The sequence below is a fragment of the Acinonyx jubatus genome, chromosome A2 (genome assembly GCF_027475565.1).
Source record: "Acinonyx jubatus isolate Ajub_Pintada_27869175 chromosome A2, VMU_Ajub_asm_v1.0, whole genome shotgun sequence".
Taxonomy (NCBI): Eukaryota; Metazoa; Chordata; class Mammalia; order Carnivora; family Felidae; genus Acinonyx; species Acinonyx jubatus.
Window position 1 is genome coordinate 24,646,881 of NC_069383.1, and position 25,377 is coordinate 24,672,257.

At 41.7% G+C, this 25,377-nt stretch overlaps 1 protein-coding gene across 2 annotated transcripts in view; it reads right to left on the minus strand.

The window, feature by feature from the left end:
- The window catches only part of SND1 (staphylococcal nuclease and tudor domain containing 1), a 420,776-nt gene that overhangs the window by 347,214 nt on the left and 48,185 nt on the right, over window positions 1–25,377 (minus strand). For both annotated transcript variants that reach the window (XM_027075404.2, XM_053218125.1), the window contains 2 exons: window positions 24,635–24,725; window positions 11,906–12,019 (listed from right to left, as the gene is read on the minus strand). In XM_027075404.2, the coding sequence (XP_026931205.2) occupies window positions 11,906–12,019; window positions 24,635–24,725 (205 nt within the window). The remainder of the gene's footprint in view (window positions 1–11,905; window positions 12,020–24,634; window positions 24,726–25,377) is intronic.

A 25,377-nucleotide genomic window follows, 5' to 3' on the forward strand; every position in this document is an offset into this window, starting at 1 on the left:
CTGCCCCTCCACTGCTCGCGCGCGGTCTCAAAAATAAACATTAAAAAAAAATTTTTTTTTAATAAAATGAAGGCAAAGACTCTAAAGCAATCAGTGAGGCAACTTCTTCAAATCAATATCAATCAGCTATAGATTTAGGCATTTGACCAATGAAGGTATCAATTTATGTAAATTCTAGGAGCGGAAGGATATCGGCCTAGCTTAAATTGAGCAAATGCAGTTTCCTAGAACATAAAATTATATTTAATAAGCAATTAAATGTGGTTATCCAAGAAAACTAGAGCAATCCAGTTTGGCTGCTATCAATATTTTTACTGAATTCAGGTTAAAGGTGCCACTCCAAACCAAGTGAACCCCAAAGCAAGGCAGCTAAGGGCAACAGTGAACTTCAACAATGGTAAGCATTCACTCACAGGTTCATGCAGCATCCAAAATATAGCACAGAGATTGTCAGAGTAACACTGAAGAGCAGGGGGGCACAGGGAGCAGCCACAAGCTCCTGTGTGAGGAGCGCAGCAACAGGTAATGGAGTGACCAAACTGTGTGCGCCAGAAGCGACTTCTTCATCCAAACCAAAGTTTACAAACTCTCTCTCTGTACTTGAGGAGAGACATAATGGGGGGGGGGGGGGGGGATGGGAAGAACTATAGCGGGGGGGGGAGGGGGGCAGTGAGCTGGGGGTGGAGATTAACTGAAAGAAATCAGAATGAAAGCTAAAGTAGCAGAAGCACAAATCAATACTCTTACCGTTCAGGTACTTCAGAAAGCTTTCCAAGTCAAAACACAAAAGTAAACAAACAAAAGAACAGGCACCGGCCTGTATTAAAACTCTGGAGAACCAAAGGTGGGGAAAATACTGTGCTTGAGGAGAAAGGAACCGCATCAGGCCCAAGTCTGCAGGCAGCCAACTCTGAGGTGGGCACAGCAGCAAGGAGAGAGCATGTTTCCACCTGAGCACATTCGATTACATTCCAGGACAGAGATCTTCAACACCATCAGCTTCTGCCCTCAGAATCCATTTCTCGCTGGGTGATGAGGGTAAGAAATGAAAGGCTGTAGGATTTTTACACTGAATTTTCAGTTTGTCAGGTTCCATCTACCATGTCAGATACCTGGGACCAATCTGTATCTTTTAGAGAGAGATGTCTCTATCCTAACAGAGCTCCAATGACTATCCCCTACCTGCTGTATTTTATAGATACCTAACAATAACATGGATAATAACATTTCCACCGTGGAAATCAGTACAGAGATTCCTCAAAAAAATTAAAAATACAAGTGCCATATGATCCAGTAATTACACTACTGGGTATTTACCCAAAGAGAATAAAAACACTAATTCAAAAAGATACATGCACCCCTATGTTTACTGCAGCATTATTTACAATAGCCAAATAATGGGAGCAGCCCAAGTGTCCATCCAGAGATGAATGGATAAAGATGTGAGATATATACACACATACACACACACACACACACACACACACACACACACACACACAGAAGAATATTATCCAGCCATAAGAGCATGAAATCTTGCCATTTGCAACAACATGGATGAAGGAACTAGAGAAAATAATGTTAAGTGAAATAAGTAAGAGAAAGACAAATACCATATGATTTCAATGGAATTTAAGAAACAAAGGAAAAAAGAAAAAGAACAACAACAACACCACGAATGACTCTTTTATTACAGAGAACAAAGTGGTGGTTGCCAAATGGGAGGTGGGTGCGAGGATGGGAGAAAGAGAGAACGGGGCTTAAGGCTATACTTACCCTGATGAGCACTGAGCAATGTACAAAACTGTTGAATCATTATATTGTACACCTGGAACTATGTTAATTCTACTTGAAGAAAAAACAACAACAACATGGAGCCCAAACGCTGGTACAAACTGAAAGCAGCTTAATGATTTTTCAATTGGGAAGCGGACATTTTTCTGAACTCTGCTATTACTGAGTATAAGCACCTCCAGAATAATTATAACTTGGTATGCAAACAGGAGTGTCTAGACTGAAAGAGCCATTCACTCCTCCAAGAGAAGAGGACTGGAAGGGGGTGGGGGTAGGCGGTGAAGCCAAAAAGCTTTAACAGTGAGGCGGCCGCACCACAACGCAATCTGCGAAGGCGAGACAGAGCCCGGCCCAAATGACAGGGAGGAACCCTGGATGTTTTCCTGAGGAAAACACTGAGCTGTTAGTTTAATACACACTCAAAGAATAGCAAAGGACTGGGATAACTTCTTTCTCCTCTATAAGAAATAAATAAAAGACGCTGCTTTGAGTGATGTCAAGTCTCCCTCTTCTTTTTTTTTACATTTTATTTATTTTTGAGAGAGAGAGAGAGATACAGAGCACAAGTGGGAGAAGGGCAGAGAGAGAGGGAGACACAGAATCCGAAATAGGCTCCAGGCTCTGAGCTGTCAGCACAGAGCCCGACGCACAAACCGCAAGATCAAGACCTGAGCCGAAGTCGGACGCTTAACCAAATGAGCCACCCAGGGGCCCCAAGTCTCCCTCTTCTTAAAGAACAAACTGGTTTGATACTCCTGGCTGTCCCAGTGGCCAAAACCAGAAAACGGAGCCACCTGCCAGTTCCCCCATGCGGAATACAGTGCGCTTACGCACAGCAGCTGAGCTAAGAGGTAAAAAGGAAAAAGGGTCCGAGAAGGACAGGGAGGACAGTACAGACTGCATCCCACCCATAGGGATCAGCCTCCAGCCAGAGCCCGAGGGAGCAGGCAGGCTGCAAAGGGAGCCCAGGGCATGCAACACACCAGCAGCCCTTCCACAGAGATCCACCTACAGCTTTCTGCAAGGCAGTGTTTCTAAAACAAGCCCCTCCAGCTGGATAAGCAGATGCTAAAGGCAGCTCCATATGAATAAGAATGTGGCTTTCTCCTAATTCCAGGCCACCTTACAAAAGATAACTGCACAGAAAATCAAACAATCCTATCAGCCTCCCTAGTAAGGATGAGAAAAATGTCCTACCAATGGTAGAGCTACAGACTCCGAAAATCAAGTGTTGGTGTATTCTGCCCATACCCCATTCCCAAATTATGAACAAGGAGTGAAAAGACAGCCAGTGAGAATGAAATAAGCCATTATGCAACAAACATGTAAGTATCAACTATGTGCCAGGAAGTGAGCTAGCAATAGATGTGAAGAAATGAGGAATCTACCTGATGCAGAAAAACCAAACTGGAAAAACCTAGTAGGGAAGGGCGGGGAGGGAATGGGGAAGAGAAAAAGCATTTTACAAAGCAGAAACTAGAAATTACAGGCAGCCACTGTGTGGGTTATCCAGAATCAGCAGGACAGCAGAAGGAACCAAATTTTGGGACCAGCGTCTGAACACAAAGATGCAGCAGATGCCACATAAAGAGGAGATTTCCACTCAGCCTCACGAAGGACCCAATGCAGTGAAACACGGATAAGGGAGAGCATATCAACTGGCCTCTCTCTCTCTCTCGAGACCCTCCTGTGGGACAGCAATGTGCCAGGGTGGCCACCACACAACAATGAACCAGGCAAAGGCATCTGCAGCCAAAACCAGACTAGATGGTGAAATGAAGGCCTCTGAAATGTGAACAACCCAGAAAGTGACCGGAGCTTTTCAAAGAAGGGCTGAAATAAAAAGTGACATCAAAAATATGCCTAAGCAATAGACCTGTCATTTACTAGGAAAAAAAGCAAGCATCTGTGTCCTTCAGCTTCCCCTTCTAGTTTCAGTTCTGAAAAGCCTTTTCCAAAGCAGTGACATGAAATGAGGCTTCTTCCTCCATAATCTATCATCTGGTCTGAAATCCACCTTGTGACCACAACATACACCAAATGGTCAAGATTAGAAATTCCATTTCTAAAATTATCAACACTTCCCTAATAAAAATAACTTCCTAGATCCATAGCACCTATAGGACATGAGGATCTGAAATGTTTGGTTTTTGAACTAACTCAAATTTTCCAAGTAAAAAGCTAATTAGCCCACCAAGGAATGAAACCTACAGCCCTGGCCTGCAGAAGTCGAAAGCACTGATGACTGCACTAAACTTGCCTTGAATATAAATGTTATGCGGGGGGGAAAAAAAAAAACGTAATTTATCTAAACACAGTGTAGGTAGCTCTGCAATCAGTATCTCATAAATAAAAAGAGAAAGATGAAGGGAAAGCTCTCTAATTGATTTTAAAATTAGTTCCAAGCAAAGAGATAATCTGACAACCAACAAGGTCGACAACAGTAAAAAAATATATAGCCTTTGGGGAAAAAGTGCACCTAAAAACTCCAATGAATCAAGACACCTGGACTGCCACGAAGGAAAGATATCTGGGAAAGCCTGAATAAGGGTGGAGGTGTTAAAAGAAAGGCAATTGGGGACCAGCTGCAAAATCACTTAAAATCCTGAGATTAGCCCCTCTGGTGGACTGAACCCAGTCCATACTATGCTAATGGAATGCCAGTATGAGGAAAACCAGGGCTCAGAAAGGGGCAGGGCTAGGCAATCCAAATGCATCAACTAGGTTGAAACCTGGGAGTGGGAAAGAGGAAGTGCCTACAGAAAAGGAAGCCATGGGTAACCTGGCTATCAAAACAAACAATCCAAGGGGCACCTGGGTGGATCAGTTGGTTAAGTGTCCGACTTTAGCTCAGGTCATGACCTCACAATTCATGGGTTCTGGCCCGCATCAGGCTCCGCACTGATAGCTCCTAGCCTGGAGCTTGCTTCACATTGTGTGTGTGTGTGTGTGTGTGTGTGTGCGCGCGTGCGCGCGCGCCCCTCCTTCACTTGTTGTGTACGTGCTCTCTCTCTCTCTCAAAAATAAACAAACATCAAAAAACAACAACAAGCAATCCAATTAGGAAGGAGGAAAAAACACTCCCTCCCAGGACCTTTCAACACCAGGACATGCTGCCTCAAGTTGGAATGACTAGGCAGCAGTCAAATGGATTGGATAACAATGATGCCACTCAAAAGCAATACATGCATTAGGTCTTAAGCCTCAGCATATATTTTTGATATAAACGTTTACTAAACACCTGCTGCATTCACAGCACTCTGCAAGATTCTGAAAGAGAGGGGTATGAAGCTGAGAAAACCAGTTCCACTCTGGCTCACAGTGGAGTTTAGGCTTTGTAACCAAAAGCGGGCTGGACATAAGTAACAGTACAGGATGAGACAGAGAAGGGAAAGACTGTGGGTATGGAAATCTCTGGCCTAAAGGAGCTTTCAAGAACCAGGGCAAGAAAGACAGTTACCTCAGCACAGCAGCTATGGTAAATGATCACAGGACAGTAAATATGATGGTGCTGCCAACTCTGGAAACAACAGAGAATTACTGCAGCTCACAGGACTGAAAAGAGGCAAGAAATATGAACACGCTAGCACTTGGAAGATTTAGATAAATTGAAAATACAGAACTGTGTAATAGTGATGATTAAATGGAGAGAGAAGAAAGAGAGGAAGATGGATTGAAAAAGGTAAATGCACATGGTTCAGGGAAGGATTAAGCACCAGGCCCCACGAGATTGTTCAAATCCTACAAAAATTATTGGAAGGGGATAGGCAAAATCATGAGAAAGGGGATGCATTAACTAAAGGAAACAAAAGAAAATTTAAGTAGTAATATGGAGAAGAAGGTAAATCAAAGGGAAACAGGCAATTGCTGTCTTTTCCCAGTTATAATTCACATTTTGAGGAACCCTGCTATCTACCCAAATAGCAAATGTCTTGACCTCAAGAAGAGTCAGGCTTGCCCCCAGTGTCCTCCCCAGCAGAGGAACAGGAATTAATCTTTTAAAAATGACAGAGTACGTACATCCTGAATCTTAAATAGATGAGCTAAGACCCACCCACAGTCTCCAAATGGTAATTTTTTTCAATCCTCTCACAAAGGAGGTTTCAAGTGTTCTTCTCAAAAACGCCCAGATCAAACAAATCGGAAACTGGTACAGAATGCCTCTGCCAGCGCTCTGACATATTCTACGTCTTTTGATCACATTGCTGCAGTCCCCAAGTCTCTCCATTGGAAACCGGTGAAATGCTATATCCATTTCAAAGAGCTTTTGCTTTTCTCCAAGGTCCTTAATGCCAAGCTGGAGTCCCGCTCTAATTTGCTATTTGCCTTATGCTCCCAGTCCCATGCGCGAGATCACAGTCAGTGGGTTTATTGGTTTGCCCTGGCTTCACTTAGGGACTGCGGCCCCACAGCTCTCTGTTGGTGTGCATCTCAGTGGCAGCATCGTCTGCTTTAGGGTCCAGAGGGACCAGTCATCTTGCTTTCAAAAATCTCAACTGAAGGGAATAGGTTGAGAACCGCTTTTAATCGTGTCTAAATGGCAAAGCACCCTGGGGCCCTGTACAACAAATGGAGTTATTAGCACCCGAAACTGCCCTGCCTCTGAGAAAACGCCCTTAGGAATCCCAGGGCATCACTAACGGGCCTACCTGCAGCTTGTCAACCATGAGTGCCTACAGAAGAGACCCCGTGGGGTCGGGCCTGGGAAACAAACACCCCCCAAAAAAGGCAGCAAGGACACTGGGAGATTAGGCAGATTACAGCTTTAACAAAACTGATCCTCTGGTGCCCACGACTAAATATTTAGAGGCCTGCTGTGAAAGAACATTTATGTGGTAAATTCCACAGGGAGGAGGCTGAAAGATAAGGTGATAGAATCAAATACAAACTGAAAGCATAGGTTTGTGAGGTCAGGGGAAAGGCTCCACCTTCAGGTTTCCACACTTCCCAGAGGCCCAAGCTGAAGGTGTGTGTGTGTGTGTGTACACACGCATGTGTGAAAGAGGGAGAGAGAGACTCTATAGATAGGAGTTTGAGGAAAAAAGCCTTGCAACTAAAAGCAAACTTTCTACACTTAACACCTGGGCGTTGGGTAAATCACGTACCTTTTTCGAGGTAAATTCCAGCTCTATATCTTTGTCCACCACAACAGCACTACGCAGGCCAAACCAACTTTAAGGGGGGAAAAGTCAGCCCCTTCATCAGATGCCAGAGGGGTATCTTTTGTCATTAACACTCCAAGTGTGACACAAAGCCATGGCAGCCCTGGGCACCAGGAGCATTATGTTTTCCAATGTCGGATCAAAGTCAAACGCTCTCTAGAAGTCCTGGGATTACACAGTGTGTTGTCTCCTCTAAGGCCGTAGTTCAGAAAAGCCACAGTCTTCCTCCAACACTTAGCACTTGTCTCTCTGCAGCAAACAACTGCATAAAACAAACTCCAGTATACCTTTATAGAGAAACCCTGATACGTGTTTAGGTACTCAGGAACACCACACATCGGTGTCCAAAATGGCCCTCAGCCTGAAGGAGTTAAGATCGCAAAGAGTTGACACTGGATTCACCCTAAATAATCCAGAAGCATCAATGCCACAGCAGTAGAATCAACAGCATCAGGCATCTATCTAACTGTAATCTTTGAGGAAAATATTACACATCCTTGCTTTTAACTCTCCTGACAAACTTTCCAGCAAAAAATTCAGTTTTAACCAAACTCTGGGAGTAATGGCTACCCATGAATTCCTGGATATTACTGGAAAGCAGCTGCCTAGGATGAAAACAGGTCCTTTGATCATGCTGTTTTGTCCAGAGCCCTTCCTCTGGCTGCATTACAAAGTAACCCAAAAAAGGGGAGTGGAGTATACGGCTAGCCTTGGACAAAACCTCCTTGCCTTCATGTATAATTTAAGAGAAATGAACTTGTCTCTGTGTTCAAAAAAGGAAAATCCAATTTGCCCTACTATCCCCACAATGTATAGATGTCTTGGAAGATCTATATTAAGTCGATGACAGGTTTTTAGAGTTGTTAGGGTTTGGGGAAGATAACCATTAAAAGAATCTCCCCTTCCTAACTTGAAGGGCAAGCCCCATTGGGTCGTCATCTGGGAGCTTGTAGGGAGGCCTAGCCCGCAGCAGGAGACACTGCCCGCCATCTGCCTGCCCTTGAGGAAGGTCATGCTATAACACTTTCGCTTCCCTGTTCACCTACTCCTCCAGTTCCTTAACCTGCACCTTCTCCCACTCTGCTCTAACACCATACAACAGGCTCCAAAACCATAAACTTTAAGATTATCTTTTTCTCCATTTCAAAGTCAATCATCTTCAGAAAGTTTCCCCCAGATGAGGCAGAAGGCAATCTAAGTGTCTCATCTGAGGCCCTCCGCAGTCCATCCGTCGTCTCTGGACAATCCTCAAGCGTGCCGCATTTCTGCAACTACAAGACCATTTCAATTCCCCAAACATACCAACATTTTCACTGGAGATTCTAATCAGCCCTGTTCTAACTAGGACAGCCATATATTCTTGTGCACAAGGGCACTGGCCAAGGAGACAGAGGCTGAATGGGAGCTGAAATTCAACCGCCATTCTGCTTGCCAAGCCATGTGCCCTGACAAGGGGTGCCCTGGAAGAAGGGGGCACCCCTCTCTAGTTTGCACAAGGGCACCATATGGGTTAACAGAGGTCCCAGCCCCAACATCTATGCCTTGAGTATTTGACTGGACTCCCCTTGTAGCTACAAGAACAGATGGTATACAGTAAAGAATATTAAAAACCAAAGACTCCAAGCAGATGCCTGCTCTCCCAGTCATTACATACATGAAGTTATGGATTCACTGGGATCCCCGGGTGATTTATATTCCGATACCCACATTGTAAATCTCTGATAACTTTAAAGTAAGCACAGATCTGGGGAATTCTTTTAGTAGAAAGGAAAGAACTCTGAATCCTCCTGCATAGAAATTGCTAGAACAACTTCCACAAGTGCTACGGTCCGCACTCCATTTGCCCCCAGGGCCATGGTCAACTGGCGCTTAGCAAAAGAAACACCACAACTCCTTCCTACAGATGAGTTTTCATCTAGCATGATCTTCCCTTATAAATGCAAATTACTTTCATGTTTTGTAAATGCAAGCCACCAACGCAAGAGTACTCAAATCCAAACATGCCATTGCCTAGTTTAAAATTCTTCACACAAAAATCTAAAAGTATGGCACACGTTTTCAGCATGTGGCCCCTGCCTAACTCCCAAACCCATTTCTTACTACTCCCTAGCATTAACTACCCTCTATTCCAGTCATACAAAATACCCCATAGTCTCTGAGTATCCTGAGATGCTGACAGGACAAGTGTGATCTGGCCCTGCCTACACTTTGTACCACAGGCATCGTACCCCTCATGCACTATCCACAGTGCCTATTATTCATTCCCTCTTCCCAAACTCACCCAACTCTTGTCATTACTGCCATTTCTGTCAGGAACTATCTTCTCCCCACATTTTACCTAGCTCAGTCCTAGTCACCCTTGAGGCTTTACACTTTACACATCACTTCCTCCAGGAAGCCTTCCCAGATTGTACATTCTTATAAATTCCAAACTTTTCTTTCATAGCATTTCACATAAATGGAATTACTTGTGTATCTCCCCTACTAGGTTTTAAATTAAAGTTCCATGAGGGTGATTCCATGAAAGTTTTTTCCCTGCTGCATTCCCATAGCATCTGCTACAAAGCAAATACCTGGTAAATACTTATCAATGGCATTCATTTGAATTTCTCAATCCATGCTGTCCATTCTAAGAAGCCACTACCAACAGGTGGCTACTGAGCTCTAGAAATACACTAAAACAAACTGAAATGTGTTCCAAGTATAAAACTATACCCCAGATTTCAAAGACTTACTAAATATCAAATTAAGTAAAATCTCTCATTAACTTTTTCCATTCATTAAGTGTTGAAATAATACTGTTTTGGATATATCAGGTAAAATAAAATACATTAAAATTGATGGTTTTAATACAGCTACCAGATAATTTTAAATAACAAATATAGTTCATTTGTGTGGCTTGCATTATAGATCTAGGGAGCAGTCGGTGTTGGTCTAGAGTGCCCTTTCTTCCATCCACTAACTTCTCATCCGTGAACACTCAAGAGAGGAACCCTAGTTGCTCCTGGGGAGACTCCCGAGTGCCCACTGTAACTGGGTTCTTCACGGCACCCTCCGCCAATGTACTCAGAGTGCGTTATGTTAACTTATTTCTTACGTGACTGCCTCATTAAAATCTTTGAAAGGAATTTAATGAAGAAATAAGAAAAATCATTCTTCACTTCATCTAAGCTGTATATTGTAGACTCTTACAGCTAAGCCTTACTTCAAACTTCCTTAAAATGGTGTAAGATCTCTGGAGTGAACAGAAGTTAAAAATAAAATTAAACACAAAGTGAGAAATAACCTTCCTTGGTAAAGAACAAGGAATTCTATAAACAGGACTCTGCCTAAACTAGGGAATATATTCCAACAACTTCCCATTATCCAGTAGGCTAAGGGAAAAATCCATCCATTACCCCCTGAAGAGTTCCAAAGGCTCCTGGAAAAGCTAAAAATTCTCAGTAGTAGTTCCTACTCCTGAACACCTGCTATTACCTTACCTGAGCTATAACATCCCCACCCTCCTAAAACCTGCTTGAAATTCAGTTACACAGTCTACATTAACATAATGCTTTGGCCAATGAGGCAGGCACAAAAATTAACGTTCAAGAATTTCAAAGTTGTGGTTGCCGTGGGAAGCTTAATTCCAACTGCATGGCACAGATGCGAATCGTGGAGTACTCCCAATACTGATAAAACTGGAGATGTCTATTTACTCTGTGCAATGAGGCACAGCTACAGTTACTGAGAGAACCTTATTTTGGCATTTCTAGACTTTCATGCATTTAAATTCTCAACCTTACCACAATACCATTTGCCGCATTAAATTGCCTCCTCTGTGGGGGGACAAAAAGAGAGAACGAACTGATTGGCCAGACATTCAAAGAACCCCTCCTGTATGTGTTTCTTACGCACAATCAGATTCAAAAGACAATCACGATATTTTTATTTTACTCTTATGGGCTGTCTGTAAACTCTCATGCAAATGAAAACAGGGCATGAATTTAAACTTGTAAATGCACCAAGACATGTATACGTGCAAAACATCAGAAAAGCAAATTTCTCCTCTTTAGAACTACAAAAGGGATAAATTAAAGCACAGAGCACTAACGTAAACCATGCTGTGTTTAATTTCCGAAAACTGTCCAAACACCTGCCTGTGGCACCAGCTCTCACAATGGACCCAGTTCTATAACCAGTTACACACTGTAGTTTCACGAGAAGGCAAAAATAAAAGTTGGAAAGTGGTCTGTAAAAACAAGGTATCACCAAACAAGTAATTCAACAAAAACTTCAGTCTGTATCTCCAACTTCTCACCACTCGTAACAATGGAAAGAAAATGAGCAGAAAATTTACAGCAAAACTGCCTGCAAACTACCAACTCAATGGTTTTCTTCCTAAGTATTTCTCAAAATTGATATACCCCAATCATACACATTGGTTAGGGAAGCACCTTTGCTACCAAAAGATCCAACAAATAGCACAAAACAGTGTAACTAATAATTTCAGTTACCACTTGCAACAGACGAAGCAGGTGACCCCAGAGAATACATACGCCAAGATTCATTTCTTCCCCGAACAAAAACATACAGAACTTTCAAATCAAAATGACCAGTAGAAACAGGCCTTACATTCATGCACACGAGATACGGACCTTCTCCTCTCCTTATTCTCAAAGAAAATCTTGTTAACAAAACTTACTGCCACCTCATGTATCCTGGCCCTAACCCCTCTCAAGCCCCTTAGAGCAGAATACCAGCAATGCCCACCCAAAACAAAGCAGATCAGTGAATGTGGTTCAGAAGAAACTGACACCTGCCCAGCCAGGCTGCAGATACTAGGAAATAATACTTTGGAGAATTAAAATATCGTCTGTGAGCATTCTCACACATATGTACCATATGTACCACATATGCTCCTTCCTTTTGATTTTTGAAAAGAGGCTCCACTCCTTCTCCATTCTCACCTGTGTATTCTCCCCTTCTAGCCTCGGTGGTCGAATGCTGGACAGGTGGATGGTCTTGTAGTCACCAGAGTTCAGCTTCACAACAATGGCATCTGCATTCAGCACCTGCATCACCTGTGGGCAAGAAGAAAAAATGCTCAGACCTGCTCAGATGGCCCACCTCATAGCACACATGCTAAGGATAAGGAGAAAGACCCACCACAGTCATAAGGAGAAAAGTCAGATCAATAGCCATTTGGGGCATTTCAATATCATCCTTCATGGTACAACAATGTTGGAGAGAACAATGCTATAATTATCAGTCCCCAAAGACCTTTTTATGATTTCTCTATGAGGCAAAATGTGTATCGTTCACAAAGACGTGAAGTTAACTGACCAAGACGTGTAGTTAACTACAAAGCTTACAAACTGGAAATCTCGTCTCTACATGTTATTCATGATTTTCCTTGAAACAGATTCTAAAATCAAAATTCCTTACTCAGTGTGAATCTAGGAAACGAAGCAAGGGCTGGATAGAAGATATCAGCACTAGGTAAGAACCAAAACAGGATGCCCCAAAAGAGAGCAGAAAAAACAAAGGCAAGTGAAGGGCAAAAAGAATTGTCATCACAGCATGGTAAAGGAGAGGCTCAGCTGTTAATCTCAGGGCAGAAACATTAAATTGCTAATATATTACTTCAACTACTCTAAAAGCCAACTTTTCAGAGCACTACTATGGGCAACTTTGTTTTAGACCCCAGTATCAGAAACACTGGAGCCCACTCTCAGCTAAAAAAGATTAACTTCCACTCTTGGGTAACTTCCAAAGATATCTATTCAAAGTGCAAAAGCACAAATATTCCTCTGAGGAGATTATTAGAACATTCCACCAAGGTGTACAGAATAAAATTGCACTGAAACTGGCCTAGGATCACATCAGGGTTACAACTAGAACCCGTAATTCAGCTAGTGGTCTACAATTCACCTGATTATATTCAGAGCCTGTTGTTACAAGGCTATTCAGGGTTTTTTGGGGGTTTTTATTTTGTTTGTTTGTTTTTTAAACCAGTAATACTTTTTTACAAGGTAGCTATTGACTACATATCACTGTCACCATCCACTTTGTCTGCAGAATCAAAACCAACTCTTCCAGGCTTCAATCAGGCCCCATCAGGAGCCAACAGGCAGCTGAACAAACTACAGGGTCAGGTGCCACAGTGAGGGCAGACTCGCAAAATTTCCCTCCTCTTTCAAGCAAGAAACAAAAGGAGCTAGACTTGCCTTTGCTATGGTGGATATCACACTGATAAGTATCCTAAAAGAGCCCTCACTATTCTCTAGAAGGCTTCATATCTTTTAAAACAGAATACACCCATTCACTTGCAGACTCCTGCCCCCCACCCCCAAAAAATGGCTGTTCCAAAGAACCAACCAACCACATACCAGAAAGAAAAGACTGATTTAACGAACAATCTGAACCAAGTGAGAAATTATACATGACAGGAAATAGCAGGAAAAAAGCACCATCAGACAGAATGAATGAAAAAAGAAAGATGACAGTTGGAATCAAGCTGTAGTCCATGGAAGGCTGACTATGACTGGCAGATGGGAAGGCATCCCCAGGTTCTACCATAAGTAATGAGCAGCAAGTGTAGGGAAAAACAGGCCAGTGATCAGAAGAGTAATGAAAGGTCTGAGAACCAACAGTGTAGATTAGGAGAGAGGGTATTTTTAATTTTCAAGTACATAAGATTAACTTGCAAACCTCAATGTAGGTTAGTTAGTTAGTTAGTTAGTAGGTTAGTTAGACTAGAAAAGCTAGTCTAAAATTGCCACAGCCATTCTGCTTTAACCTTTTTGATAGATCTGAGAATCGCAAAAGCTAAACACTAAAACCCACACAGCCAGAACCCAAAACTCACCTGGCCAGAAAAAATTAGTCAAGTCCCCAGGCAATCAAAAGCATGAGCTGTGGTGGGTGACATGAGGACCACAAGGTCAGGGCTGGTTACCTGCGTATGGGTGGTACCAACGTCTATAGGACCCTCCAAATCAAAGAGCCCCTTACACCAGCCCAATCATGTAGGACTTAGAAAACAGCCCAGAAGGTACAACCAAAAATACAGATTCACTAACAGAAAGAAAAAACACACCTTCCCATTGCCATCTAGACATTAACGCCAAGCAAAAATGCCCATCACAATGGAATCTTCCTCCCACTCCCTAAAGGCACCAGTAGCAGCTTGGACAACTGCACAAAAGAGACAGACCAAAAGAGCTAATGATTTCTCTATTCTTCAAAATCCCACATTTGGGCAAAAGGAGAAGTATCATAAAATGGATGATAAAACATTCATGGGCCAAAGAATCCAAGATACATGCTATTCTGCTATCCTACCTTCAAACCAAAGAGAAGAAAAATTCCATAAAGCCACACCAAGCAAAGCAGCTAGTATAGCAAATCAACACTGCTCCTCCCTCAAAAGTACAGGACCACCATCTCCAATGCACACACCTCACAGTATTTGCTAAATCTCAATGATGGACAGAGCTACACATTCCTCTCCCACCAAAACTCTTATTAAATTATCAAGTGCCAAAAACATAGGGAAATTCCCATAATCAAGATGTGAGAAATATCTAGACATTCCCCACCCCCTAGTTGTGCTCAGAGAGGAATAAAACTAGGGAAAGCATCGTAGTGCTCACATCTTCACCCCGATTATAGAACGTGAAGATCTAAGCGTACCCCTGTGATAAGTTACTGACATTCGTCACCCCTTATAATGTTTAGCAGCAGCGGCAGCAAATGGATTCTTAGAGCTGTAAATTTCAGGCCTCGGCAACAGCCTCTCTGCTCGGCATCTCCCTGATTAGAAACCTCCTCTTCAGGAACTGCACGCTCTGATGCTGGCAACTGAACGAGGCCCGGCTTTTGGATGAAGAGGTATGTGGTGAGTGCATGTGTGTGTGTGCCCGTGTGTGTATAAGTGAGGCTTACGACTTTTTATTCCTCTTTAAATTGTGTCATTACTGTCCAGAGAACAAGCAGCTCCTGAGCAGAGACACAGAAGAAGCAATAAAATAGTGGTTATAGTCACGTACTGTGCAATAAGTAAAATGCAGAGTGGATTACTGTTCAAAGCCTACTCATCAGCACCGTTGCAGACCGCATTTATAACCGTGATATTTCTTACAGTGCTTTTCACCTGGATAAGTCCATGTATGTCTACATCGCTCACTCTCTCCACAAGCCAATAGATCCTTACTCAGCCCACCCCTATACACACCTACCATACCCACACTCCAGGAGATAACCTAAGGGACAGGTGCAGAAGTCTGCACAAAGTCACTAGCTGGACTCGAAACACTAGACCTAAACCCAATGTCTCCATTTCTTGAAGTCCCAACTGTAAAAGGAAAAAATGAGTGGCTTAATGATGATGAGTGTAGGCTAAGGGCTGCCACAAGTCAAGAGAACTGCAGAGTTCTGTCAGGGGCAAGCAACATCCATTCCCATCTCTGGCCTGCTGCCACACTCCCCATCTGCAGAGCCTGTCCACCGTGCTCACTGGGAGGCCAAGAAACTACTGTTCAGCTTCGTAAACCCCTGCAGCATATATAAAATGAGCAAAAAGAGCCAACAGTTTCCTGAGCTTCAGAGATCCTCAGAATAGCTCCCCAAACGCAACTACCAATACTCCCAAAGCTGCCTAAATTATCAGTGCTGGACAAAAATAAAAGGACCATTGGCGTACACTGGGGCTTCTATGGCTGCCACCAAGGAATGGCTTTGATGGGGCCACTGAGAATGGGACACCAAATCTGAAATCATGACACTGGGCTGCTTCTCCTACTCCCTACGGCTGTATGCTAGGTCTCATCTCCCCAAAGCTAATCATGGAAACACAACTGAAGCAGCACCGGAAGCAACTAAAAGGAAGCGACTAAAAGTACGCCACAACTGTTACAGCAGTGGCCTGGAGCTGTTCCCCAGAAGGGTACAGCTGCCAGCCTGTACCCTTGACAAAATACTAAGCATGACAATGTCTTGATACAAATAATTCCAGGCACCTGAGCATGAGCAAGCAGACTAGTCAATAGCAAATACTTAAAAGGAAACCAGGCATCAGACAGATTCCAATAGATGGGGCACTCTTCAACATGTCCGCCCAGCACTTCTCAAAACTGTCACGGTCATCAAAAGCAAAAGAAGTCCAGGGCACCTGGGTAGCTCAGTTAGTTAAGCATCAGACTTGGGCTCAGGTCATGATCTCACAATTTGGGAGTTTGAGCCCCACGTCGGGCTCTGTGCTTTCAGCACAGAAGCCTGCTTGAAGCTCTCTGCCCCTCCCTCGCTTGCTCTCTCTCTCTCTCTCTCAAAAATAAATAAACATTTAAAAAAAAAAAAAAAGGCAAGGGAAGTCCGAGGGACTGCTGCCACATCCAAAAGGAGCCTAACAAGACATGACAACTAAATTGAGTGTGCCATGGTAGAGGAGATTCTGGAACAGAAAAACAGAGATTAGAGAAAAACTAAGGAAATCCGACTAAAGTATGGACCTCAGTCGATAATAACATACCAATACCGGTATGCTAATTATAATAACTGCACCATACTCCTGTCAGGGAGCAGAGCAAACTGGGATGAGGGCAGTTCAATTTTTCTGTGAATCTAAAACTTGTTCTAAAAAATAAAATTTTTTATTTTATTGAATTGAAAAGGCCAGGTAAGTGTTTTTTACAAATCTTTTCTAATTCAATTTTTATTTTCTTATCAGCAAATCAGTTTACTAATGCAAGCTACAAACCAAGTCTTGATCTCTTTGGTGCAGAGGTCACCTTCCAAACCAAACCATCCCCAGAACTTCCTCTTCACCTGAAAGCCCTATGGCCGAAGCCCAGGAAATTCTCATCACGTTACCAAATGCAAACATAACAGAAGAGTCTAAATAATGCCAAAAATATTAAAAGGTGTCTTTGCTTAAAAACCATCTCCGAGAGACATGATAGTGAACTCCATTCAGAGCTAGGACTAGAAGCACAGCAAATAAGTCCTAGAGTCCACTGTGTGCATCCATGCATAGCTTCAACCTGACCTCCAAAACTGCCCATGGCCACAAGTCCAGACAGTTAACTACTTAGAGTAATCTCCCAGATGGAGCCCTAGAGGGCAAGCTCCTTGAAAGCAGGAACCACTTCTCATTCTTCTGCTTCTTCCCAAAGCAGAAGGGCTCTAACCAATCACTTGGTAAGAGAACTGAGCAAGAGTCCTCTAACCAGGCAGGGCAGTGAGAAGACTCCACCTCCTGAAGACATGCTGTCACTCCCCAGCCCTGCCACCACCCCTGAGTGTTATTCAGGTCTATAAAATCAGCAAGGCCCAAGAATCCAGCAGCAGGGACAGGGAAGCCAAGCCACGTGCTCAGGGGACCATATGGCTACAAACAGCACAGATCAGCTAAAACGCCACAGGGAAGGCAGGCAGGAAACTGGCAAGCCACGACAGGCACAAAAGTCTCAAGCAGGCTCAGCTAATCGCTGTGAAGTGAACATGCTTCTCTGCTAACCTGGAGAGACAAGGAGAGCCCTCGCTTGCATTTCCTTCCCTAAAAAGTGACACAGTTTAAGCAGAGGATGGAACACATTCTTTCAGTACACACCATGTATCAAGACAATACTTCGTTGAGTTTCAAGTTTCTCAGAAGTGAGACTCTTGGCCAGCACATCTCATCTACAGCATCAGTTCCCAAAATCACCTACAGGACCTGAGAGGCACCCAGTTCAAGAGTTCAGGTTACCTTTTGCAGGCTTTTCAGGCTATTTAGCTGCTCCCTATACAATTAACTTCTAGGGGACAGGGCAGGCGACTGCGAAAGAAAACCATGATTTGTTCAGGCCTTACAGTCACATGAGCCTCAGAGAAGTATCCTTTAGCAAAAACTTGTAGGACGGTCAGAGTGTTTGTGAAGTCCCAGGGCACCTTAGGACACCTCTAGGTTCTCTTGAAAAAGTAGCACAGTATTAACAGACATTTTAAATCAGGTATATGACTACAAAACCGCTGGATTCTAGGTTATGAAAAGAATTGCAAATCACTTTTTTTCCTACTGGCTATAAGGTAGTATCCCGTGCTCTACAACAGAGGATGGCAAACTATGGCCCAAGGGCCATCTAGCCCACTGCCTGCTGTTGAACATAAAGTTTTATTAGAACATAGCCAGGCCCATTCACTTACATACTACTGTCTCTAGCCTCTTTTCTCGCTATGGTAGCAAAGTCGCATAGTTTCAACAGAGACTACATGGCCCACCAAATGTAAAATATTTACTATATGGTCCTTTGAGAAAAAATTGGTCAACCTATGTTCTACAACATATTAGAAAATGAACACACATAGGGCAATACATGGTTAACATTCCTAGAAAACTATTTGGCAAATATGCTGCAAAACATTCTTATGGAAATAATTGCCATTTACATAGAGATTTATTCCATTTTCTAAATAATGGAAAAATTATACACTATATGAATATCGACCTATTGGGGACTGGTTACATAAATTATGCAGGCTCACAATGGAACATTATGAACAAACTAAAGCAAGCTCAAACATTTACTTTGGCGCCCTCCCTAAATACCTTTAAACAAAAATAAAGGGATTTTGTTGTTGTTGGCCCTAAGTCCAATAGGACAAATATAATGGGAGAAAAGAATATGGCAACAAAACACTGGAAGCTAGCAAGCAGATGGATGAGTGGTAACAGACTTCACAGATTCACAAAAGCTAAATCCTGAGCCAGTGATAAGAAAACATAATAGCCAACCTGATTTATACTGCAGACTTCCCCCACCCACCAAGACAAAGAAACTGTCAAATCAGGAATCTCAAGTAGAGATGAAAATGGAACCAAAACCTAGACTTGGTTTATGTAAGAAGCACCTGGATTTTAAGATATATACCATAAATCCCATATATAGGTTCACTAATTTTAGCCCAGTGTTTGAGACCTCATTCTTAAATAAGAAAGATAACCAAAGATCACCAGGCATCTAAGGAAAGCCTCTAATATGAAAAATAAGAGACCAAAATAACCAAAGAGAATTAAAAACAACATGGAAAATATAGACTATGCAAGGAAATTTTTCAAAAAATTATAATTAATTCCTCAGAAAGTTAATAGAAGATATTTTATCTCTGGAAGAAGTGATATTACTATTAAAAAATAACAAGATAGACACATAAATCAACAGAATGGAATAAAGAGCCCCAAAATAAATTCATGCTTATGTGATCAATTAATCTACAACAAAGGAAAAAAGAATATACAATAAAGATGGTCTCTTCAGTAAACAGTGTTGGAAAAACTGGTCAGCTACATGCAAAAAGAATGAAACTAAACCACTTCCTTACACTACACACAAAAATAAACTCAAAATAGATTAAAGACCTAAATGGAAGACCTGAAACCATAAAAGTCTAAAACACACACACACACACACACACACACACACACACACACACACACAGTAATCTCTTGGACATCAACCTTAGCAGTATTTATCTCTGGATCTGTCTCCTCAGGCATGGGAAACAAAAGCAAAACAAACTATTGGGACTACATCAAGTTAAAAAGCTTTTTACATAGCAAAGGAAATCATCAAGAAAATGGAAAGGCAAAGTACCAAACAAGAGAAGGTATTTGCAAATAAAATATCTGATAAGGGATTAATATCCAAAATATATAAAGAACTCCATAGAATTCAACACCAAAAACTAATACAATTTAAAAATGGGCAGAGGACTTGAACAACATTTCTCCAAAGAAGACATACACATGGCCAACAGACACATGAAAAGATGCCCAACATCACTCATCACCAGGAAAATGCCAATCAGAACTACAATGAGATATTACCTCACACCTGTCAGAATGGCTAGTATCAAAAAGACAAGGGGGGTGGGGCGCCTGGATGGCTCAGTCGGTTGAGCATCCGATTTCAGCTCAGGTCATGATCTCACGGTCTGTGAGTTCGGCTCTGTGCTGACAGCTCAGAGCCTGCAGCCTGCTTCGGATTCTGTCTCCCTCTCTCTCTGCCCCTCCCCCGCTCATGCTCTGTCTGTCTGTCTCTCTCTCTCTCTCTGTCACAAATAAGTAAACATTAAAAAAAAAGGCAAGAAATAACAAATGTTGGAGAGGATGCAGAGGAAAGGGAACCCTTGTGCATTAGTGGTGGGAATGTAAATTGGTGCCGCCACAGTGGAAAACAGTATGGCGGGTCCTCAAAAAAAAATCAAAACTAGAAATACCATACAACCCAGTAATTCCATGTCTGGCTATTTACTCAAAGAAAATAAAAACACTAATTTGAAAAGATATATGCGCTCCTGCTTATTGCAGCTTTATAAGAGCCAAGATATAGAAGCAACCTAAGTGCCCACTGATAGATGAATGGATAAAGATGTGAGAGAGAGAGAGAGATATATATATATATATATATATACACCCATATATATATGTATACATATATATGTATACATATATACATATACACACTATATATATGATGTGGAATATTACTGCACCATAAAAAGGAGTGAAATCTGGCCATTCACAACAACATGAATGGATCTAGAGGGTATCACGCTAAATGAAACAGTTAGAAAAATACAAGTACAATATGATTTCACTTTTTAGATTGAATCTAAAAAGACAAACAAACAAACAAACAAAAAAAAACACAAGTGAACAAGCAAACAATCAAGACAGAAACAGACTCATAAATACAGAGAACAAGTTGGTGGTTGCCAGAGGGTAATGTAAGGGAAAGTAAGGGAAATGGTAAAGGCAAAATAGGTGAAAAGGATTAAGAGGTACAAACTTGAGGTTATAAAAGAAATAAATAATGAGTATAGAAAGTACAGCATAGGAAATATAGTCAATAATGTTGTAATAACTTCATATGATGATGGATGGTAACTACTCTTATCACAGTAAGCACTGATGTATACAACTGTTGAATCACTATGTTATATACCTGAAACTAATATAATACTGTATGCCAACTACATTTCAATAAAAATGAGAGCCATTCAGAGAAGCAAAGACCAGAAAGGTCTTAAAATACAGTATCATAAAGAAAACATTTGGTAGCAGGGCTAAAAGGTAAATACGAAGAAATTTAGGAAGAAGAAAGGACAAAGATGAAAACAGGAGGCAAAAATTAGAAGACCAGTCAACAAAGTCAAAAATCCAAACAGGAGTACTAGAAAATAGCAGAGAAGCTAGTTGGAAATCAACAACAAAATAGTTAAAGTTCCCAGACCAGACACAAAGAGCTAAAACTAAAAAGAATACGCTCACACATGGATAAAACAGTGCACCACTGAGAAATTTCAGGATAAAAAAGCAAGTGCTAAGACCTTGCGGAAAGAAAAACCAAATCATCTGAGGAGGAGAAATCAGAATGGTTTCAGAGGCAAATGATGAAGATATCCAAAGATGACAGCTCCAGAACAGTGAGAAGAAGAACAAAACAACTAGTCCAGATTGGTATAGGTCACAAGGTTCCTGGAAAACGTAATTGAAAAAGATAAAATTAACAGGCTGAATCAATGTCTTTAGAGAAGATTTAGGTAGAGTCTAGGGGTTGAATTAATAAGTTTATTAAAAAAAACAAACTTTTAAAATTATTAAATCCAGGGCAAACAAAAAGTTCTGCAGAAAATGAAAAGTAGCCACAATATGCTATAGGACTCCGTAGTTATTAGCATTTGCAAAGTAAACATTGAACCAGCATTAGAATATAGTCCTATTGCAAGGATTAAGGAAAAATACATGCACACTCATGTGAATCCTCATCTTCCACGGTATGAAGGAAAAGGGTTGTGCCTAAAACTGAAAAATTAAGAAGGCAACATAAACATTTTATTCAAAGATATGGACTAGCCAAGAACTGAAAATGGCTGCCTCAAGAAAAAGGAAAACAGACTAGTACATTTCTTAATAAGCCACAGAGTTCTTTAAACTTTTATGCATTAAAAATAAAAGTATAAAAACTTAAAAATTATATACAAAAGAATATAGCTCAGTACTACTCAAAAGTGGTTGCCAGCCTGCAATGAGAGTAGGAGCTTGTACCAGAACATAAATCAACCACATCACTGAGAACATTGCTGATATTTTTTCTGTAGCAAGCTTTTCTTGATGAAAGAAGCAATGCCTTGATTTACATTCTGGCTCAAGCGCCTTATATCCTAACAAGGCATTACAAATAGGACTGGGAAAGATCAAGGGTCAGCACACTTTTCTGTACAGGGCCAGATATCAAATATTTTAGGCGTTGCAGATGATTCTGGTCTCTGTCACAACTCCTCACCTCTGCCACTGTATTACAAAAACAGCTACAGACAACATGGAAATGGACAGACATGGCTATGTTCCAATGTATTCATGTCACTGAAATTTAAATTTCATATAATTTTCATGTGCCACAAAACATTTTTTTTGACGTAAAATCCACCCATACTTCACAGACCATACAAAAACAAGTGGAGGGCCAGGCTTGGCCCATAGGCCATCATCTGTCAACCGCTGGGATAAACAGTATAATCAACTTAAAAAAAAAAAGTCTGTGTGATAGTAGTTTCATCTAGTATGAGTGTTTTTCCTTCTCCTTTTTATGCTTTCTATTTAAAAAAATAATAATAATGCTGAAGAATTTCTAAAACTCAATAAGTTTTGAAACCATTTACCTACCTACCTACCTACATTTCTCTCTCTACTCTAGAAGCAGGCCTATATCCAAATGACCTAAATTTATATTAAAGATACTTACAGGAGAATGGCTATTCCCCTTAACCCTCAGATGGTTTTTAGAGGCAATTTCCTCTACTCAACATTTTAACAAATGAAACGTCATTGTAACGAAGAAAGCCTCACTCTGTTTTAAAACAAAACATATATACGTATCCTGGGATCCTAGATTAAAACAAATAAACAAACAAACAAAAACAAAAAATAAAACAAAAAAAACAACCAGGAGAAAATGTGCCAGCTCTTCTCTAGTTACCAATAAAGCCATATTTAAGAAAAATACAAAGCTACTGACTCAATCATCTACTCTTTCAAATTTCTTTTTTCAGCAATGCATTAGTACCTTGACCAGCAAAGGCCTAAAACCCTGCAAAATTTTCTGGGTTTCTCTTATAAACTCAGTTTCTTTTTTGTTTTTTAATGTCTATTTATTTTTGAGAGACAGAGAGACAGAACACGAGCAGGGGAGGGACAGAGAGACAAGGAGACAAGGAGACACAGAATCCAAAGCAGGCTCCAGACTCTGAGCTGTCAGCACAGAGCCTGACGTGGGGCTCGAACTCACGAACCATGAGATCATGACCTGAGCCAAAGTTGGACACTTAACCGACTGAGCCACCCAGGCACCCCGCTATAAACTCAGTTTCAACTGAAGAGGGTCTAGCAGGGACAGTACAAGATACGAGGACCCTCCTAAGCCTCATCTATATCACAAATATCAGACCCTCTCAGAGTGATGATGGTGAAAAAAGGAAGACATGCCTCCCTTGCTGAGTGAATGATCGCCCTTTCACCGTGTAGCTACAGTCTTAGAACAGATGACAGGAAACATAAGCAAAACCAAGTAGTTCCAATTAGGTGGAACAGCCATGTCCAAGTTTCCAAGCTAGTGCGGTCCTCACACAGAAAGGAAGCAGGGGTTCATTCTGGTCTGTACCAAGACTTGGAAGATGTATGGGGGAGTCTCCAACCAGGAACTTTTCCCTAAATAGGATAAAAGACCTAATTATGCTTAGGTCTCAAAGACCCAATTATGGTTAACCTGACAGCTGCCTGGAGACCACCTACGACAAGAAGGAAGGAAGCCACTTGAGCACTCTGTGACTTATTGCTTTGGGCATCATAAAAAAGAAAGTGAAGAAATTCAGCCAATTCCTCAGAGACTGTTAAAATTTGACCATTCTAAGAGAAACCAGACCTGGATTTTTTAGGCTGACAGTGCCACCTAGTGGTATTCCATCTTCAACTCATTTGGGACAGCCACCTCTCAGCAGATATAGATATGTTAATTAACTTCTTTTAGTTCAGGAAAACAAAGCTTAAAGCATCTCTTGCCAAAAGTAAAAACAGATTGGAAAACATGACAGCACTTTGGTAAAGTGAGGAAAACAGGTCTACCGCTCACGGTACCAAAGCCAGCAATGAAGAAAACACTCAGCACTGCTGATGGACCCAAACAATCTACTGAGTAGCACTAGTTCCTGTCAAAGGAATCCATCCCAGGACACTTCAGGAGAGCTCTCTGGAAAAAAACATCACATGAGAAAAAACTCAAAACCACGAGAGTCCCAAAACAGAAAGAAGAGAAACCTGAGGTCACACACACTTTGACGTGGGAACTCTAAGAGAAAGCCATTTGCTAGGCAAATAGAAGCCCTACAATATGAGCGATCTTTCAAGGTGGCAATGTCCACAACTTTAACTCATGAACTCCTAATGAAGTTATGCAAATTTATGACAAGTTCTTATGGTTTCTAATTCCCCTGCAATAAACACATGCATGTACACAACCCTTACACACACAATCCACACACCACTGGCTTGCCTTAAAACAGAAATGCTTCCAGGCCTGGCTTGATGGTTCAGAGATCACTGTATTGTCACTAGCCTGACAATGTCCACTATGCATCTCAAGACGCTGAGAATGACTCACCTTGGCAACAAACTGCTTGTCCTTTTGGTCCAAATTAGCAGTAGGAGCCACATAGTCTCTCCATATTCTCAGCCTGCGTTCCTTGGCAAACCTGGCAACAAAAACAAGGATGCACATCATTCAGACAGAATAGGTCAGCAAATGGAACCCACCATCACCATGGGAGCAAAGAGTACAGCATCCTTCTCTAACTCAGAGACACGACACCCAAGGGCAAGGCCACCGGTCAAACCAGAACAGAGTATGAAAGCAACAAGAAAGTGTACCGCAACTGGCATCCAAGACATACACGCCCCTGGCTGGCTGACCGGGATCTAGCTGTGCAGCCTTTCTAGCCCGGACAGTACAAGTCCACCTTGAATTAGCTCTTTAGCTTATCTAGCATCTCCTCTGTGACTAGTAAATGCCACGCACTGGAATGACAAACACAGAGCAACTGCTCTCAAGTGGGAAGAACACCCACATCCAAACAAACAAATGTATTTTTTTAAAAAGCATAGGCCTGCTCAATTTCCATTTGAATTTAAAAAAAGACTATCAGCTAACCAAATCACCTTTGTAGTACATCTGAAGAGTAAGAAAAGGGATAAAAATCCACTAGGAGTTCACTGACAAAAGTGCAAAAACTTGCTGGCAAAAATCTGTTTTATGGTACTAAAACTATCAGGCATTTTTTCAGTCAGGCTAAGAGAGGGAAATGGAATTTGTGCAAAAATTTTTTAAAGCCAATGAACAGCTAGATT